Here is a 21,159-nt window from a genome sequence, read left to right on the forward strand (position 1 = left end):
TCAGTCTTCGAACCCTCAGAATTTAAAAAAGAATAGGAGATTTATTGAGAGTGATACTCTGTGATTTTATAAGCATCCTTTACAATATAAACCTCAGAGTCATCAATACACACAACTTGGTAAAACAGAACATTTTATATTACTCATAGTTTGTGTCCAATAAAAGTACATCTTACGATGAGGCCAGAAGTGACCCTTTTCTTTTTTTATATATACAGGACTAAAAATATATCTGAATAATGTAGAATTATATATTTAATCAATTATATATTATTGAATAAATGATGCTCACTTAATAGGAGGCAGAGTGAGAGTTTGTAACTGGCAAAAGGCAAAATTTGAAACAGGTGCTGTATAATTTGCGATATTATCATGTGTAGAATTAACCAGACATTGATCATTATGGTTTTTAATATCAATATTTGTTATTTATTTCTTCTTTAGTGGTGGAGAAGGCTGGCTGCAGATGAAAACATATGCTGTTTTATTTATTCAAAACAACTAAAAATATCTTTCAAAAGCTTTATTTCTCTGGAGAAAACGACGAGTCACTTGCGTGTGTGTGTGTTGCAGCAAAGAATGGACTTTCCAAAAACACAAAGAAACAGATACGAGTGATTTTGTTTGTGGTTTAAAGTATTTCTGAGCAATATTAGATAGAACAAAAGGGGCTGTCAAATGTGTGCTGGGATGAGAAAACACCTTAAAGCAGACGGGAGTTTCGTATTTTTTTTATTTTGAGTAACATTTTTCTCCTGTGGCAGGTTTAATGCTTTATTTATAACTCTTTACATCATGAATATGAACGTGTTCAGAATTAAAGTGCGAACATCAGCGAACGAACGAACTTCCCACGTCAGCGAAAAATCATTTCAGTATGGCAATAATCAATAAACAAATCGTCTTCTATGAAATACAGGCAGATATCTTAAATTGAACACACCCCATCATGCCCTCTTGATTTTGCTCACATTCAGAACCCCAACCCTGACCCCTGTGTTGATGCTGGTGCAGCTCCACTAATGGAAGACATCTTGCTGCCAGCGCCTAAAGACAGCCGACAGGCCTTTATCGATGGATCTGACCAATGAATTGGTAGATCACATTTAAAGGGGAAGGAACCTGGACTTCAGTGACCAATTAGATTACGCTCGATCAAAAATGTGGCTATGTTGGGAACAGCATAGTTACACACTAGCACTATATTGCACATAGTATGTTGCGAATGACCTGCGACATAGAGCACACTACGCTATCCCACAATGCACTATTTCTCATGCAATGAAAAAAACGTAATATTAACGTTTTGTTTTTTTATTTATTTTTCACTTTATTTGATCAACTTGCGAAATGTTGTACAAACCGGAAGCCACTCGCTGAATTAAACATGCAACATAATGAGGTCAAGTGACAACAACATGGCATACTACAGTTTGAAACATTTCTTCGCTGTTTTTTGTTTGGTTGTTTTTTACAGAAGGCAGTATACTGTCTATAGTATGCAGTATGTTAGTATCTTTTCTCAAACGCTGATGAGTCTGATGAGTAAAGGAAATCGGGGGCAGTTACACACATTGGGTTTATAGTGGTAGTCCGGTTTATGTCCAGTTTGGAGGGCAGTCTGTGCTTTTGGCAGGATAAAATACCCAAATCTCTCAGAAAGCGAAAGATAAGGAGTTTTTTAGCATGAAGTGATCCACGAGCACACGGAGTAGAAGCGATGAAATGAATCACAGAGGTTACATCACATACAGTATGACGTCACTTCCTGTGTGACGTCACTGAAAATCCCCTGGTTGTCTTCAGCCATGTTCGGATGGCATTGGTTTGTAGAGTCACAGCTGATGTCTGTAATGTAGAGGTGTGATGTGTCGGAACGATTATCAGGCTACCGTGACAAACGTCATTGTACGATACATCAATAAAGAGCTGGAAACCAAACTAATCCCATCCGAACAGGGACACTTTCCTCAAGGCGTCATGTGTTAAAGGGGTCACATCACATCTTATAAAAAAGTTTAAAGTATGTATATTCAACATCCACATTTATAGAATTCCTTAAAAAATGTCTGTGATTATATGTTCATGCACATTAACATATGTCCGGCCACATTGACATATTTACACGCCTGTTCATCCTCCGGTTAACCAATCACATACCAGCGACACAAGTCTTAAAGTTACGGCAGCAGAACCAGCCTCGACGTCAGAGAAACGTCCGTGAAATACTAAAATATGTTTTAAACGTAAGAGACCAGTGCAAGTGATCCTTGATTGAAAAATAAATCTATAAATAAATACATTGCTACAAAAATGCAGAATATGACCCCTTTAGCACAGCGTGAGTATATGGTGAGATGAAGCGAATCTGTGCGGTGATATAAAGTGGATTAATCTAATCCATTCCGGTAAGGTCACATGACTGTCAGAGCCTATCAGCAGGGCACGATTCCTAAACCCTTCCCCTATCCGCCAATCGGAGAGCAGAATTCACCCACACCCACCCCCCGAATAAAAACCCCAGGCAATGATGAGAGAACATTCAGTATTAATGAGGCGAGTGACGTATAGCAGTACGTGAAAGTGCTTTCGGCATTCATAAATCAATGTGTGAAGATCAAACATGGCTTAAAGCTAAGACACCCAACAGAAAAACCTGCATGTGTCTCCACGGCGACGTGACTCCGACGGACTTTGCATAAATGTAAGATCATGTCCTGATTCTCAAATATTCTTAAAACATCGTCACAGGCAAGGAATCAGCGTTTTTTTTTAACTTTTTTGTGTTTCACATGACTTTTTTTTTTGTTTGATGTTTGTAGATGCTGTTGTTTGTCAGGTGTAAGAAAGCATTTAGCTCCAGGGGTCGCCAGAGGGTGTGTTTAAGTGTGTGTGTTGTGTACATTTACAGATCAGATCAGAGTGTGAGTGTCTGTGTGGCTATGATCCTTCATGGTCAGTAGAGTCCTGGTTGAGCTCTTTTCTGATGCCCAGAGTGGGAGTCCCTGAGTTTTTCCTGGATCGCTGTTTCTCGTCGAGTTCGTGCAGCGAGGGCTCTTTATACATACACACTGCAAAACAGTGAGACACATTTTAATAAACCGCACAGCTTTTTCATGTATTGAATATAGACGATGGGTTCTAAAATCTCATTTATTGCAATTTTGTGAATCTCTAAAAGTGAATTATTAAAAAAAATGACAGGCTTTAATATATAACACAAAAATGTATCACGTATGTGTGTAGCTCAATGATTAGAGAATGGCTCTAGAAACGCCAACGTCATGCATTCGATCCCAAGGCTTGCACATACTCAAATACAAATGTATATAGTACCATGCAATGTAAGTCACTTTGGATAATAGCGTCTGCCAAATGCATAAATGGAAATGTAAAAACGTGTGTGTCTTGTCACCTTCAATGGGTCTGGGCACAAAGTGTGAACAGGGTTTAGTCTTCTTGACGCGGTTTCCCTTCATAATGATCCCGTCCTTGGTGAGTCCAAGGTACCAGGCCCGGCCGCTCTCGTGTTGTCGGTATACTGTAGACGAGTAGATCACGTAATAATTCTCAAACACGCTCTCCTTAAACTTACACTCAGCAGTGAAGACATCCTGCAGAGAGAGAGATGATGTGATGAATAACTGGTTTCACTAATGTCAAAACACATTAACAGCTTTCAGATGAGTGTGTGCGTCTTTGTCCCAGTTTTATTAAAAAATATTTTTAATGCGCAGGTGTTGAGGGTGGAGACTGTCAACCAGAGCAGAAACCACCTCAGGTGAACACACAAGACAAATAACAGATTATCTATATAGTTTTGAACCCTACTGTTTAAGAAGTTCAAAACTCAATATTGTGAAAAAATTCTGCACACATATCTAACTAAGAGGTGTTAATTTAATTAAGTTTATAATTTAATCGATTAAGCTTATATATCAATTGACTAAAACACAAATATTGATCACAGTGGCGTAACTATAGACCCCAGTGACAAAGTGACTATATTAAAGGGGTGCTGCAACAGTGTTTCATGCATTCTGACTTTTTTACTATGTTAAACATGCTTTCTCCTCATGCTTGACATGGTCAACTTGACAAAAAACGAATATGAACATTTCGAACATGAAAAGGTTTCGTAACAACTCTTCTTAGTCCCTTACTGGACCATTCTCCCGGAAAAGCAAGTGAAACTGAGATATATGTCTGTGTTTTGTTGGTAATGGGTGCGCACATGCTTTAGTTTCGCCTCTCCCCGTACGCGTTGTATGTTTTTTTAAATGGTCGTACAGCTGTATCCGTCTTTTGTAAATATGATCAAACTAAAGACTCTACTGATATTTGAAGGGTACGATACTATTCTGTAAGTACTTAAGATTAACATGAGATATGCAGAAACTGTCGGAGTTATGGCCAGTTTAATATAAATTTTAATATTAATACAATTTAAGTAGTGCCAAGATTCTAATTTCGCAAAAGTTGCTTGTGAGCATTGGTGGTCTAGTGGTGGACCTTTTGACAAGCATTTCTGAGGTTCACTGTTCTACTCCACCCTTGTGTGTATTTTGTTTTGTGCCTTTACCAGAACGAAGCGCTCGATCGTCTGTGTGCATGAGCGCCGAGAGAGAACTGATAACAGTGGCAACAAACCAATGAACAAACCTCTGAGAAAGGCTGAAAAATACGTAGGTCTGTTTAAAAAAAAATGGAGACTTAATAGTGCAAATAACTTTCTGAAAAAACATAAATCTCATAAAAAAGGAGAAATAAATAGATACGAACTACATGACCGCCTTAAGATTAGTTCTTGGAGAGTTAATACAACATAAACTCTCGTCGTACTGTTTAAAAAAAAATCTTTAATACATGTATTAGGCCTACTTCAATAAATTGATAAGATATTGATTTTAGTTGGTTTCAATTAAGTAGATTAGACACACACAATCGCTTATATGGGTTCCCTTTTAGACACGAGCGATGTGTGTTTGTATTTGGTTCATAACCGTACAGCCAAAGAGGCCCATCATAAAAGCCTGCAGTGGGGCCCGTCATCACTTACGCCACTGAGTGATCATATGAGGAGGTGGTACAAAAACTGCACATAAATCGAATCAATAAGATGCTAAAGTCCACACTAGAGCTCACATACTGCATGTATTTTCTAGAGCCGACACAAGGCGATAGATCTATCCTTTGTGTCATTGTGTGTACCGTACTGAAAGCCCTGTATCTGTTAGATTAATACACATACATTCCATACACTTTTTTCCACAATTTCCACACCAAAAATTTGGTTTCCTAATCAAAACAATGGAATGTTTCCTGTTCTAAAGATCATCTGGCCATTTGCACAGGAGTACTTTGTAACTTTTAAAATTAACCAGGCTTGAACTTTATACATATTTGTTTTTAAATAAATAAAAATCAGATGTTATACAGCATTTATATATTGTAAAAGTGGTGTGGTTCACACACATACATACACACATACACATACACGTACACACACACAACATAAAGAAGATGTGGTAAGTTTGCTCTCTCAGCATCTCACAAACGCTCACATACCACTTTAGCAAATTAAACGCCACTAAATAACCAGCAGTGAACAAGCACACAGACACACACGCTACACTGCATGAGTACAGTCACACCTTGGCAGAAGTTCATTATCACATGAAAACTCATCAGTTCATTAACACTCTCTCACATCATAGACAGAACTACATCCAGATGCACAGATTCACACACACACACATAAGTTATGTACATTAATATTGGGCCCATGAGTTTAGATCCTCTTAAAAGGAAACTTACCCGACTGCTAAAGTGCAACAGAGTTCTGTGAGTTTAGTGTCTATTAACAGAGTTAATCTGTGTCTGTGTGTGTGAAACACTACCACTGCTGCTTTCCTTCAGTATGAATGTGTGTAGTTCTGGCGCCATGTCTGAATGTTTAATACAACAAGTCTGTGAATTATGAATGTTATCAGACAAAGAGTAAAGACGCTCTCTTTCTCTTTACTCACATAACATTCGCTTCAAGAATATTCTTGATGTTGTGTATTCGCCTTCAATATTACTCAAGTATTGTCTTTCTTTAGTGTGTATTTTGACACATTTAAGGTTAAACAAGAAAACTCAACATCTCATCATCTAATTTTTGTGTATGTTCCAATAAGAAAAAGACGTGTGTGATATTAAACCTTCTGTTGTTTAATGGTTTGCACCTGCTATTTCTTAAAGGAACTCGCAATTGAACACACCCAACATCAAAATGGCATAATAGTACATTCCCGCCAAAGCTACAGAGAAAAGAAACAAGACAAATTCAGGAAATTCTGAGGAATTTTTCAAAAATGCAGACACGGAAAACAAACTTTCATTAGCATGCACACCCACACACAAAGACAGTTTTGGCCTTACTGTGGAATAGAGGAAACCTTCTCCATTCATGGCCACATAGAGTCCAGCCTTCGAGCCCTGCATCGCCACCACACGCAAACCCACCGGGATGAGATTAAACAGAGCTGAAACACATAACAAAACAATGGAGACTTAATAGTGCAAATAACTTTCTAAAAAAACATAAATCTCATAAAAAAGGAGAAATAAATAGACACGAACTACATGACCGCTTTAAGATTAGTTCTTGGAGAGTTAATACAACAGAAACTCTGATCTTGCATTGCAGGCTTCTGAATTTGGCAAATCTGAGCAAAGTTTGAGACATCATGAGATTTCATCTGAAACTTAATGTTATCTCAGGGTTTAAATGTTAAAGCCAAGGTAGGTGTAAACAGTTTGTTTCAAATGGAATTGTTAAGGACTGTAAGGGTTATTAAACGACTGACTGAACTTGACGAAGTCATTCTTTACTGATGTTTATTGAAATGTTTTATATGATGTAGTGTGCCGTTTCAGATTTAGATTTGCGCATTAAACATGGACGGATATTTCATCCTCACTCATTTCAGATATATTATTTCAAAAACTATTTAATTAAGGTCTGGATTTCTCTTCCACTCCTCATGTGGTCACTATACGCAAATATTATAATATAAATATATTATATATTTCTCAACCACCGTAGTTAACTTGTCCATTACCACCGCGGTGGTAAAAACTCTACGTCACAGCTCTATGGTATTGTTTACTTCAAGGATGTGAATATCTGTATTCCTCTCTTGTCCTGTATATATCGCTATCACTCGCTCTGATTTATGGGCCCGTTTTGAATGTTGAAATTTGTTTTATTTTAATAAACATGTCTAATGTTGTTATGAATTTAACAGTTCAAATAAAAAGTAAAAGTTAAAATATTGGTTACTTGTTTGGTTACGTAAAGTAAAAATAAAATAAAATAAATAGCAATTCCAAACAATTAATGTGAATGTGTATTTCAATAATATAGATAAGTATGAGGGTTTCAGTAACCAATATATATATTTAATTTAGTGGTGGGCATAGATTAATTTTTTTAATCTAGATTAATATCGATAAATTCCAAGATTACTCTAGATTAATCTAGATCAAAATGGCTCATTTGAATTCTGCCGAAGGCATTCAGAATATGTGTGCTACCCAAATTATGACTAAAAGTAAGTCTTTGAGAACGGGTTTCTCAAGCCAGGTGGCGCATTAGACCAGGGGCTCATCTCCTGTTTCCAAAATGCATCACAAACTGCTTGAGAAAGCTGTTCTACTATGATAATTGGTGATGAAAATTAAATTATGTTCAATAAGATGAACTTGTGTTTACTTCCGCATTAGCTAAGGGATGATTTGCGTTTAGGTGGTACTTGAGACTGGAAGAGCTCCAACAGTACATTTACATTTAGTCATTTAGCAGACGCCTTTATCCAAAGCAACTTACAAAGAGTGAGGGAGCAACAAGCGATATGTCATACAGGAGCCATAATACATTAGATCTCAATACAAAGTTACTGGTTTCAACTAAAGCTAGACCACTACCTGTTGAGAGAAAGTGTTTTTTTTAAACCAATTCCGCATTGCACAAGGTGCAAACAACCTTAGTCTTGTCGATGTTTCTATTGGGAAGCTTCCTAAAAATTAATATTCCCTGAAGCAAACCCGGCGGCTTCATAGCTGCATCCATGTTAGCACGTCACGTTTGATGCGGTAATTTCACAGTAACGTTATGTTGTGTTCAGACCAAACGCGAATGGCGCGTCAAGCGCGAGTGATTTATATGTTAATGCAAAGAGCCAATAGACCTACTTGCGGCGCGAATAGCGCGAATGAAGCCCTGGTTATGAGATGATGAGGCGGCTCCTGCTTCCGCGAATGACGCGAATCACGCGAGTTGAAAAATCTCGTTCTCGCCCCGTACAGTGGTATACATCCGCGCTAAAATATCAAGGTGAAAGTCATCATAGCTTGCGTAGTATAGACCAAGCTCCCAACCCAACTTTGAGAATAGATTAACGGCGACATTTTTTTTTATCGCGCGATAAGAGTCTCACTGCGTTAACGGCGGCCCACCACTAATTTAATTATTATATATATTTAATTATATGTCTGCAAAACTAGCATTTTAATCTAGGTACTGATAACTAATCGATATTGAATCGAATCGAAATCATATAAATAAGAATTGAATCGCCAATTTAGTGGCAAAACCCAGCCCTAGTAGATGATGACAGAGTTTTTATTTTTGGGTGAACTGTTCTCATTAGATACACACTAACACACTTTACTGTTTTACACATTTCATTTGGCTTGTTTTCTGACAATACTTTCATGACAATTAAATAACAGTTTCTTTAAAAAAATAAACATTCATATTACTTTTTGACTTTATGGGGAATTATGACCTAGACAATGTTGTTTAAGTTCATGAAATTCACCCTATAAAAATCTGAGTTGTGCTTTTTCCTTAATATTGACAAACATAAACAAACAAAGTGAAACTAGATCATCAGTAGGGTGAAACAGAAATAAAGAGAGATACAGCAAGTGTAAATATGATCAATAACAATGATTGCCTTTCTAAACATCACTAATCACCATCGTAACACTGAAACAGCATGGTTGAAAAGAACTATCATTATACATTTCAGGGTAGTTCTGTTTCTGCTGTATCATGTTCAGTAATCTTATTTTCTTCATTTTGCTAGAAACGGCTCAGATACTAAATGTATTTGGTGTCAGGTGACACAAAAATCAATATTCTCAATTTTAGAAGAAAACAAGTGCGCCCACAACTGTCAAACAAACCAACCATGAACCAAGAAAGGCTTTAAGTCAACACATAATATTGAATTTACTGTGATTCATCTGTGCATGTCGTTCTGAAAAAAGTGTTTATCTATAATCTTTAAACCAAATGTAATAATTTCCTCTTTAAACATGCTGTGTGATTTGTGGTTTATTAAAGCGGGCGTAACACACAGGGTTTCTGCCAATCTCATATTAATCTTGAGTACCTATAGAGTAGAATGGCGTACTTTGTATCTTCAAAGAGTATTTAGTTTGATCACATTTATAAAAGATAGATATGGCTTTACGTTTGTTTCTGAAAACATACGGCGCGTGCGGGGGGGAGGGGTAGGCTGAACCAAAGCACGTGCGCACCAAAATTGTCATTGTCAACAAAACACCGACATCAGTTTCACTCACCGCATGTGGTTCATGTCTAGCATCTTTTTGCGCTGGGATGGCTCCATATATCAGTTTAGAACGATCTCCAAATCCAGCGTTATATCCACAGTTTATATAACATTCCTCACCCAAATGCAGTGAACAAACAAACTTCGCGAACGTATGCTCTCTCTCCTGCTTACAAGTGAAAGTGACGCTGCGCATGCTCCTTCTCCTGCTCTCCTTCTCCTGCTCTGGGCATGCAGCGTGCTTTTCCGGGAGAATTGTCCAATAAGGGACTAAGAAAAGTTTTTACGAAACAGTTTTATTAGTTTGAAAAAAACTTCGCTGGGGGAGAGTATCGAGCACAGAAATACTAAGTAATACGCCCAACTTGTTTTTTGACAAGTTGACCATGTTAAGCTTGAGAAAACCAGTTTAACATTGTTAAGAAGTCAGAATGCATGACACATCGTTGCAGGGCCGATTTAAAGTTGTGACATTAAAACTGACCCAGTTTAATCTTACCTGAGTGAAAACAGATCTTCTAAATATTTAATTAAAGTATAAATGTCTTTGTAGTGAGGTTCACAGTAGGGAAGGAAGGAGACGGGAACCGGCAAAAATTTAAACATTTAATCAAACATAATCAAAAGTAAAGAGACAGTCGGCCGCCCCTCACGGTTGACGGCCGGCGAATAAAACATAAATACAAACATAAACATGTTTGGGCCCGGCCCTCACTCTTCGACGGTCTGGTCGCTCATTCTCTTATATGCTCCCGATCTCCTACGTGATTCGAAACCGGTGCGCGCACAGCTGGCACTCATTAACAATCACTCACCGGTCTCGAACCACGGTCTCGCCCCGCCTACTTCACTACAGTCTTGTTATCCAGATAACATCACCGGGTATGTAAACACCTGCTCTTCTTTAAATTCTTTACCCAATCATTTTCTGATTCATCAAAACATCTATCCTAGGAAATATTTAAGATTAAAGAAGTGAAATGTAACACGAACAGCTTTTCACATATTTTAACACAGAATCCCTCTTAAGATTTAAGGGTTGAGGCTGAACACATCAATGTGTATGTCATTCGTGCTAAACAAAGACTCGCCATCTAAGCCTGTTGGACTCGCTAGTGTGAGTTGTGCAGATAAGAAGGCAGTCCGTGAAATTCACCAAAATCCCACAAGAGACTCGAAGCTCGAGTGGGAGACCTTCAGAGAGACATGAGCTGTAACGCTCAAATATTCTGAGGTTTATGAGTAAAAGATCTTTCTCTAGTGCCCTGAGGAGATGAGCTCATAAAGAGTGTTAGTGTGTGTGTGTATCCATGCTCAGAAAAGCGCATGTGGATCTGAGAAAAACACACAAGCTGTGAATTTAGGCGAGATCTCACACACACAAACAGAGACACACACAGAAACACACACGTGCACATGACTGTGTTGTCTGCTCTTAGCAGGTGTTTGTGTGATCACATTTTATCCCAAAATGAAAAGAAAAAAAAACATCAAAATTCTTTGCATCATGATGAACCACAAATATTCAGCATCACTTTTTGATTCAAATATCTTCTGTAGTGAATTGTGACATGGACATGTTTAATAAGGTTCCCCGAACCTGCACATGTGTCACTGAGAACAGAAAGAGAGAGACTTACTATAGTCACTGTTTTCATCTGTGGTTCCACTAACGGTCCCATCGGGCATCATCTGCAGGAAGAAGCCCTGCTCACTGAAAAGTCGGGTCACTATCCCCTTCAGCTGAGATTCTGAAACGAAAAACTAAAATTAGTTTTCTTCAGTAAAGAAACCTCTTATAAGGAACCTTTTGCTTTTGTATGTGACTGTTTGTAACTGAATACCCGCAGAATGAAGATTTCCTATATCATAATGTAAACCCATTTCCTTTACGTCACATATTATCTTACGAAAGAGGAGTGTGGCCAAAATACACACACAAGTGCTCAACAATCAGTGCTGTCACGGAGCAGTCAGAATAAACAAATGAATAAATAAATGAACAGTCTCACAACGTATTTACTTGAACGTCTGTTTAAAGCTGTTAAAGCTGGACAGAACTTTTTCAACACCTGTCTGCACTAATGGCATTTAACAGTTATATTAATATCCAATGTATTCTTACATATTTTAATACAACTTACTGATTATCGATCAGTCTATCTATATTCCTCAAGTATTTTTTGTGTACACTTGAAATAATAATAATACCTTTATTTATAATGAGCTTTTCTCACACCCAAAGCGGTACATAATAAAAATCCATCCATTACTACAAATATAAAAATAGAATAAAATTAAGAAGCAACAAACAAAACAATAATAACCAACAAGTAATGATAAGATAATAAAAGAGTAAAAACAACAATTTCTCAATTTTAAAACACAGTCATAAAAAGATGAGTTTTTATCTGTTTCTTAAAACTACAAACTGTTTCCCTCAATTAAAAACTCAACTTTTCAAGAATGAATATTTTAAAATAGTAGACAAAATTATCTGATTATCGATCAGTCTATATATATTCCTCAAGTATTTTTGTGTACACTCGTGAAACTTTAAAGGGCCACACAATCCCACAAAATGCCCTTTTAAATGTTTATCTACCAGAAATTGAGTCGCCAGGGTGTGTGCAGAAACACCCTGTAATTATACAAATCCATCTATTCTTCATTTTGTAATCTCCTTTAAACCACAACAGTGACACAAAACAGGCTGTTGGTGATCCCCTATTAATCTGATGTCACATTGTTTACGCCTGCCCATGACCGCTCACAGACTGCTCGACTGCTCGAGCTAGAGCTCCCGGTAGCCAGAAAGGTTGAAAATCTAAGATCCGGGACCCGCTAGCCCCTCAGAATAGCATGGGTTTCACAAAAAAATGTATTCTCAAAGAGTGGATCAGTACAAGCTGTTCACATTCAAGCTACATCTCTGGAAGAAGAAAGTATAAAGCATCATTTTGAAATCGCCTTTCTTATATAATGTGTCTAGCATGTTAGCGGTTGTTGTTTACATATTCGCAGCTAAACGTGAGATATGGTCCAAAGACAGTTGTTATGTCCAGGGGTGCAAGTTTTTCTATCTGGATCTCAAGAGAGCACCTGGAGATTTGGTTTGGTGCTCACATTGCACATACAAAATAAAAGTAAAGAAGTAGCTACTTTTTAATGAACAATAGAGAAAATAATAAAGTGGGATAGTATTTATATTACTTTAAAGTACACTTAAAATACAATGATAATGTATTTATTCATGTTTTTCTTTTTACATGCTAAATATTAATTTTCAACACCAATTTTGAAACCTAAAACGACAACCTTTTTGCTTTTGGGCCATGTCAGTACCCTAATGAGCAGTCTAAACTTATGTACAGAGCGCATTTTTTATTTTGGTCGTGCAAGGCACATGCGCACCACTTACGTGCATCCCTGGTTATGTCGTAACGTTAGTGGTATAACGCATTGCGCCCATCGGTTCAGAAGACTTGTGACCAACATAATTTCTGTAAAGCTTATGCGTTACAACGAAGGAAAGTTATAGCAGTGTCTGTCTTGTGAGTTCAGTGTTTTCTCACATGTCCTAAGTGCGACAATACTTAGAGCGGATAGAAACAGGGTTCGCATTTGCAAGACAATAAGGTTACGCAGAAATTTCCCCTCACAACGTAATAACATCTGGTTGCTGATCTTTACATACCTATCTGTCATATACAAGTACTCTGAATGCATGTGTATGCCTATATCCGTGTTTAAGTCTGTTAGTAATATGCATGCACATGATTAATCATCAATGGCCAACTTTTCACACAGCAAATAGTCAGCATATGTTTTTCTATCTATGTTTCTGTATTTTCCATTTCATTCGTATTTATGATCAAGGTATTAATGTGATTTTTTTGCAGTTAGTGAATGATTTTGGTTGGACAAGGCTTTATAGACGTAATTGCAATTTCCGTCATATTGCTTGTCTTGAAGTCATCCAAAACACATGTGTACGCGCTCTAACTCCCATTTGACATACAAGGATTTCCATTGCAGCCACAAATGGCCATGTCCAATGAAAGACATGTGGTGAATTTTGAGCTGAAACTTTACAGAGACATTCTGGGGATACCACTGACTATTTTTACACTGCAGAAAAATCCTGGATTAGCGGCCTTTTAAAAATATTCATTTGACCTGTGCTTTATTTTTGAAAACCGCTAATAAATTAGATTATTAATAAGATTATTAATGAAACATTGAAATTGCTGGACAAGATCAACATATTTAGTTTAGGTTTTTGATAAAGAAACTATAAACAACTAATAAATGTAAGAAGTGACATGTTAGAAAATTGTATTGCATTGAAAATGTGTACATTTTTTAAAATAATGAATACAAATCTGTAGTAAAACAGGGAAATGAGAAGGACTCGAAAACAACAGATAGGAATCGATTCTTGGAATCGATTCTTTCGATTCCCAAACCAGGAATTTGAATCGGAATCAACTCCAAAAATTCAGAATCGAATAGCCCTTGTTTTGAGGCCAGTGTTGCCAGGTACGCGGTTTTCCCGCACAATTGGGCTATTCTGAGAATGCAATTGCGGGAAAAATTATGGAGCCGCGGGTTGCGGATTTTTGGGCTACTTTCATAATGTTCCGCGGCCGCCAAAATGTTTATTTATATTCTAAGGATAAATGTTAATTGATGAGTTTCTTAGTGTATATTCACACACCGAATGAATACCTGCCAACTCAAGGACCGGCCCGGTCTTAAAAGTGTGGGGAACTAGTCTGACAGGCAGGCTACAGTACATGGAGGGACGCGGTAGCTCTGCTCAACCAAAGAGGAAAAATTAGCGGTGGTTTAAGGCACAATACATCCGAATTATGTTTTAACCAATATTTCATCAGGTGAATGTCACGTTGCACAATGAAAGAAATCACTCGTGAGTGTACAACAATTGATTCTTCCAGCTGCCAAATATCACGTTTGATCAGCGCTATTCGCAGTCTAGAACAACTAAATCATTGACGTGCTTTAACAGATTTTACATTATGCAATAAATGTAACCATGATTATTTCTTAAGCAAGTTTCTGAATGTCTTACGAAGAGAAAACATGTTTCTCTTAAATGTACGTTTACGTGGGATATTTTTAAAGGGACACTCCACCCAAAAATGAAAATTCTGTTATGAAACTACTTGTATCTAAACCTGTATAAATGTATTTGATCGGTTGAACACAACGATATTTGCTAGAATGTTAGCTGCTGGCATCATTGACTACCATAGCAAAAAAATGGTAGTCAAACGTGACCCAGAATTGTTTGCTTTCCTAAATATCCCAAAACTTATTTTGTGTTCAACAGAACAAAACAAAATATATACAATACATAGGAAACCATTCAGATGAAAAATATGGCAATAGAAACGTCTTTAGGATGTTGTAAACTTTGATTTGACAGAGGGAAAAAATTGGGCTAGTTTTTATTCCTTTTCGGCGGGTTTTGAGGGGTTATTGGGCTGGAAATATTTCTTGGACCTGGCAACCCTGTTTGAGGCAAAATTCAGATAGGTCACAAACTTGATCATCAAAACCCCGACAAACACGCAGACACACACACACTTCTAAAATTCACGTCTTATTCAAATTTACGCATGAGACAATGCTTTTATTCAAAGCAATTTAGTGCATTAAATCTGCATACTTTTGTAATCAATGCGTGTTTTCTGGGGTCGAACCCATGACCTTTGTGTTACTTGCGCAATGCTAAGTTAGAAAGATATATCGGATTCATAGGCGTCTGTCAGACATTGATGGTCAGAATGTCAAATAAATAAAAGGAATAAAGCTGTACAATTCAAAATTACATTTACATCAATGTACGTCGATAAACGGTTGCATATTGAAGCATAACGCGAGACGTTCAGTCTAAATTTAGGTTTGTGAGGGCTGGGGGTGAATGAACTGACCTGGTTTCCGGCGCACCGGTCGTTTTTTCCCGCTGCAGAGTCGAACTTTACCGAAGAGTCCGAACAGGTGCCGCGCGCATAGAGTTCCTCGGCCGCCGGACTCTTTAGCAGGGCTCGAGCGGCGCTTGCCGGACGCAACGCGCTCGCTGTTGGACTCGCGCGCCTGCCGCTTCTGTCGAATGAGCGAACTGGCGATCGCCGCGGCCATCTCACCGGACAGAGAGAGCCGACGCGGGGACGATTGTAAATGGTGAGAGATTCACTTGAGGAGACTACCGGCGCGAGGGAGAACGAACGCGCGCGCAGCTTTGCACCGGAGCATGAGCGATACGGACAAACTCGGTTTCTTCGACCACGGAAAGCACGTACGAGTTACATAACCGCGCAGTTAGACCCCGTAACAATGCACGGGTCGTGCAAAACAAACCCCACCGCAACACTGTCGAGGTAAATAGTTAGTAACTCATGACGTCAGAAGTGTCCAGAATTAAGATGTCAGAGGAGATGCTGTCTGTCTGTCCGGTTATAAACTTCTCATCACGGATGCTTTTCACTGTTAATAAGGTCCGTTTCGTCCTCAGCATGTTGGTTCGAGGACGCTCGTCCCATCTCCTTCCAACATCTGACGTCCAAAACTAGGAAACCTCTACGGCTTCGGGAATCAAAGAACATTCAGAATCCCACTAAAAATGGATCTTGTGTGATTCCAGCGGTCTGGATCAAGAGGGAGTGATGCTGTGAGAAATATAGAGGAGGATGGGGGGTTGAAAGATGAAGTGTGTGTGTGTGGTCGGAGAGAAAGAGAGCGACTCGACTGGGAACAGAGGGAGCGGGTCAAAGCTTGAGCTTTCCCTAAAAATGACACGCCGGGAGCATAATAGGTTTTGTAAGCGCTTGTTTTAATTTGTGTTTTTGAAGATGTTACATGTTTTAGCAGCTCAACTGGTTGAGCATTGTGTTAGCAATGCCAAAGTCTTGGGTTCGATTCCAAGCGAACATCATTATAAATAATGAAGGCACTATGTGAATAAAATGCAAAATGTAATAAAAATGACATCGCAATAGTCCATTCAATCGCTGACTCTTTCATAATAAAAACTACATGAAATCAGATCTGACCATTTGCACTGACATGCATTTAATCGGATTTCAAACCTCATTAATATGTTGCATAAAAACTTTTGTGAACAAAGTCTAAAGCACTTTGTCGCACAATGCACATAAACATTCCTGAACATAAAAAACGTCTTTATTCCAACATGTCAAGCAGCAAATGAACAACATGTCTCATTTATTTAAACGGCACATTACAATAATTAGATTTCTGGACGGTTTGGCTTTATTTGATTGCTTTTTATGATGAACTGCACATATTTGCACGTGTAGGTGTATAGGGAGGCTCGTCAGCCCCTGACTGATGTCCCGCGTGTCCAGCCCCTGATGGACATGTGATTGAGCAGGTGCTGACTCAGATACCAATATTGTATCGAATGTGCGGAGCAGGCAAGTGCTGAAAGAGGATTTCTGAAGTCTCCGGTAAAAGAGGCTGATCGCTGTGACCCAGATACATCATTCAACCTTCATCACAACACTGATTATTTTATCACAGAGAGAGAGAGAATATCTATCTATAGTCTCCGCTGAGTAGGCCAGTAGTACTTGTGCACATTTGCTCTCTCTCTCTCTCTCTCTCTCTCTCTCTCACACATGCAAAGTCCGTGCAGGTTAAACACAATCAATTGATCCTTGCAGTTTCAGCTAATTACATTTTCCTTCATAGGTGTACACACACACACCCACAAAGAAAACATACACAATCTTTCAACAATGATGTCACTATAGACCAATGAGAGGTAACTCCGTGAACTGTAAGGATCAAGAACACACACAGGGCATTAACAATCCAACGTACACACAACACAGCACATTTGCGATGATATGCTGTCAGTTAGCGGTGAGCAGTGTGCAGTGCACCTCTCAACACAACAGTAGAGCTCCACAAATAAACCTTACAGAGAGAGAGAGAGAATGTGTGTCCTGCATCATTTATAAGCACAAAAACCTTTCTGCTTTAACTCAAGTCAGTCTCTCACAAAAACACACCCGGCCTCAAAACATCCATGAACAAACGGTAAACATTCAACCAAACAAACATTCTTCATACTGCCACCGAAACCCTCTGACAACCAGAGCAAATCCTGTGCACTTCATGATCATGACATCACTATCTCTCACAGCAGATGTATAATCATGAAAAGCATTTATATAGTAGAGCTTTATGACATCATAATGTTGCCTTTTACATCTCATCCAGTAACAGACACTGAACAAGAAAGTGTGTCTGCATTAACTCCACTAGGGGGCAGTACATTAACATGTCCAGTAGAATACAAACTTGTAACAAACTTAAAGCAACCTCATAATGGCTACAACCACACTCTGTGGCTGTGTCCTATTTCGGGGGCTGCGTTTTTGAAGGCTGCATTTTAAGACCGATTGCGTCACAGCAGCACGACTGAAGGCTGGTAAGGCTGTCCCGATTCAAAGGTTGCTTCAAAAGCAGCCCCAAAATGTGACCTTATTTCTGCTGGGGTTAAAGGTAGAACAAATGAATCCTTCACAGCTTTGGCTATCCAGAGATTCATTGCGTGCCTTTAACGACTCAAAATTTTTAAATAATCATTCAAAACTTTAGTTAAATAAAAGTGTGTTATTCACAAAAACAGTCCATTTCAGTGTTTTAATATTACATATGATGTTGTTGAATGATCATGTGTATGATGTTGTTGTATTATGTATGACCAATTAATAACATTATTAGTGCATTATTGTTTTTTTTTATTTATAAGGTTGGTTAATTTAATATACGGTTGGGGTGTTTTAATCTACATAAACGTATCATATTCTCTAAAATAAAATATAATGTTTCTGGCTCCGTATTTGTTTAAAAAAAGTCAGAAACATCTCTATGTCCTGCTGCTCATGTTGCATGACACAAGTAGGAAATATGCGTGCTTTGAAGAACAAGTCCTCGTTTTTAAGTCTGTGACCTTAGAAGGTTGCAGCCCCGAAGTGGGACACAGCTTCTGTGTTTGGGTCGGTACGCCCATCCCCTGCCTGCGAAAGAGTGCCAAATGCTTTCCAAAGAACGTTACTGTATTCGCCAGTTCCATCTGCTTAGTAAACAAATTCACGTTTATTGTGCTGCCCACGGGGAAGCTTATACAGCAAAATTATTTAGAACTCTTGTCAAAGACAAATACCTGTATGAACCACATGGGGGAGCCGTGAGCAAAAGTTATAGTGTCGCTTTTAAGGCGCAGTTTTTGATTTAAAGTGGCCACTAGCGTTGTATTATAAATTTGCAACGAATCGCTCAGTCCAAACACGACGGTGGCCACCATAGTACAAAAAGATTTCGTTCTCATGTTGACGCAGGGAAGAGACCATGCGGGCATTAGAAAGATTGTAGAAAGAGCGATTTCTTATTAATTACATAAAATAAAAGGTCTGTGGATTTTAAGGATAAAAACAAGGATAAAAGTCAGACAGGAGCTAGGACCTGCGTTAATATCATAAAGTCTTTCCAGCAGAGAGGCGTTAGGACCCGCAGTACTAAGGCTTTAAGCAGAGATACTCATAGATATCTATGGAGATGCTTTCCAGCAGAGAGTCGTTGGATAGAAAGCTTGTCTTAAAATCCCAGAGGAGGTTGCTTTGAAGTATGTGAGTAACATTGCTTTTTTGTTTGATACTCAATGATATATTAACTTATATTTAATCCAAAGGTCACATGCGTTTCGAACCGTAGAGTCCGTTTCACCACTGTACCGCAGGGGAGAGTACAATTGTTTGTCCGTTAAGGGCTGCTGCACAAAACATGGTGGCGAATTCAATATATGTAGGCCGGCTCTGTATGTAGATATAAACACTTTATTCTAAGCTATTAGAAACGTAACGGTTCATTATGAAAGGTCTTTATACACCTCTGAACAAATAGTTTTGTATCTTATATTGCATTTCTGTCAATAGATCCGCCTAAAACCCTGTATTGTTCCTTTAAAGTTTAAATATGTCCATCTCCACATATAGATCACTCTCTCTCACGCAGGCATGCACGTGCACATGTTAACTTATCTAAATGAGGACATTTCAAAGACTTCTATAAAGCAATTTTGAAAAAACTTTATTTACTTTAAGTGTTTTTTAGGAAATCTCTAAATGGAGGTTTTGTGTCCAAAAATAGTTAAGTGGACAGACACAAGTGGACCTTTTTCACATTTACAGGTTTCTCGGCAGCGGAAGTTGTCATCATAGTTGGGTAAATTCCTATTGCTGTGAATGGGAGACTACCACAAATATTTTTTGCTACACACACATTTTTTTGAAAAATGTAACTATAAAAAAATTGGAGGATTTACGGTGCTGATGAACGTTGAAGACGTCATCGCAGGCTTGTGAAAAAGGTCCATTCAAGCATTACTGATCATGTAGGTCTGTAAATTTAATCAGACACACAAATCTTTGTAAACAGCCTCACAATCTCTTACAAACAGGCACACATACACACAGGCAAGAGATGTACATTTCGGTGAATATTAGGAAACAATTTAAAAAAAAGAAAAATTTGATTAATCATGAATAAGAAACAAACAGAACGCACCACATAATAGAATATCCGCAGCTGTTTTTTTCATGATCTTAATCCCTTTAATATGCAGTTTTTCACCACCTGTTCGCATGTGTCACCTCATCGCATTTGTGTTCAAGTCAATGATCAAACAAGCTTAATCAATTAAATAATATCAATGTCGGTTAATTGTTAACAACCCTAACACACTCTTTCTCTCTCTTTCTCACACTCTTAGAGACAAAACTAACACCATGTATAAATCCTGTGGATTAATAGAAAAAAAACACAACGTTAACAAATTATACAACGATCAAATTGATCGAGTCCGTATTGACAGCTTTCAACATGCACAACATACACAGTTTTCTAAATGCAAATTGAGAGCAAATGTCTAACTGGCGCAATAGTAGAGGTGAATCACTGACGTCGCCGTAACGCAACGGCATCCCTGCCAGTGACACAGGGACAGTTGCCACAGTAACCATGTTGGGAAGTAGCTGTGATAACACATCAGTTTGGGAAATGTGCCCAGTTAACGCAGGTTTATTTGAAGGGTGTGTGTACTGGGATATAACGTGATGTGATGCTCTTGATAAGAGAATTATTAACCAGATCCACTCTCACATTCACAGCGTTTAAACAACAACGCTCGAAAATCAAGGTCAGGCTGCTAAAAATAACCAGAGTCATGAATTATTTCTACCAGACCATTACACAGATGCTTTTCCCGAGTCGACCCCTAAACAAGTACATTTGAGTACAAACGTGAAGCTCGCACACAGGACCTCAGTTGCGAAATGAACCCTTACACAAATGAGATGCGGTTTCCATGGCAACAGAGGAATGGCTTTCAGCTCACTGATGCAATTAATTTGAAATCACATTTTCGAAACACTACAATGATCTTTCTGAAGCATCTTTATATCAAGTGTTG

The 21,159-nt window shown here is 38.3% G+C and overlaps 1 protein-coding gene across 4 annotated transcripts in view; it reads right to left on the bottom strand.

Annotated features, from left to right (window-relative positions):
• Positions 1-1,362: 1,362 nt before the first annotated feature.
• The window catches only part of fgf12b (fibroblast growth factor 12b), a 35,466-nt gene continuing 15,669 nt past the window's right edge, over positions 1,363-21,159 (bottom strand). For 3 of the 4 annotated variants that reach the window (XM_056757363.1, XM_056757361.1, XM_056757362.1), the window contains exons 2-5: positions 11,273-11,383; positions 6,427-6,530; positions 3,416-3,614; positions 1,363-3,071 (exon numbers count right to left, since the gene is read on the bottom strand). In XM_056757363.1, the coding sequence (XP_056613341.1) occupies positions 2,941-3,071; positions 3,416-3,614; positions 6,427-6,530; positions 11,273-11,383 (545 nt within the window). In that variant the 3' untranslated portion in view covers positions 1,363-2,940. Of the gene's footprint in view, positions 3,072-3,415; positions 3,615-6,426; positions 6,531-11,272; positions 11,384-15,592; positions 16,184-21,159 lie in introns of those variants that run through there. The other variant, XM_056757360.1, reaches the window with a different exon arrangement.

This window comes from Triplophysa dalaica, chromosome 9 (genome assembly GCF_015846415.1).
Source record: "Triplophysa dalaica isolate WHDGS20190420 chromosome 9, ASM1584641v1, whole genome shotgun sequence".
Classification (NCBI taxonomy): Eukaryota; Metazoa; Chordata; class Actinopteri; order Cypriniformes; family Nemacheilidae; genus Triplophysa; species Triplophysa dalaica.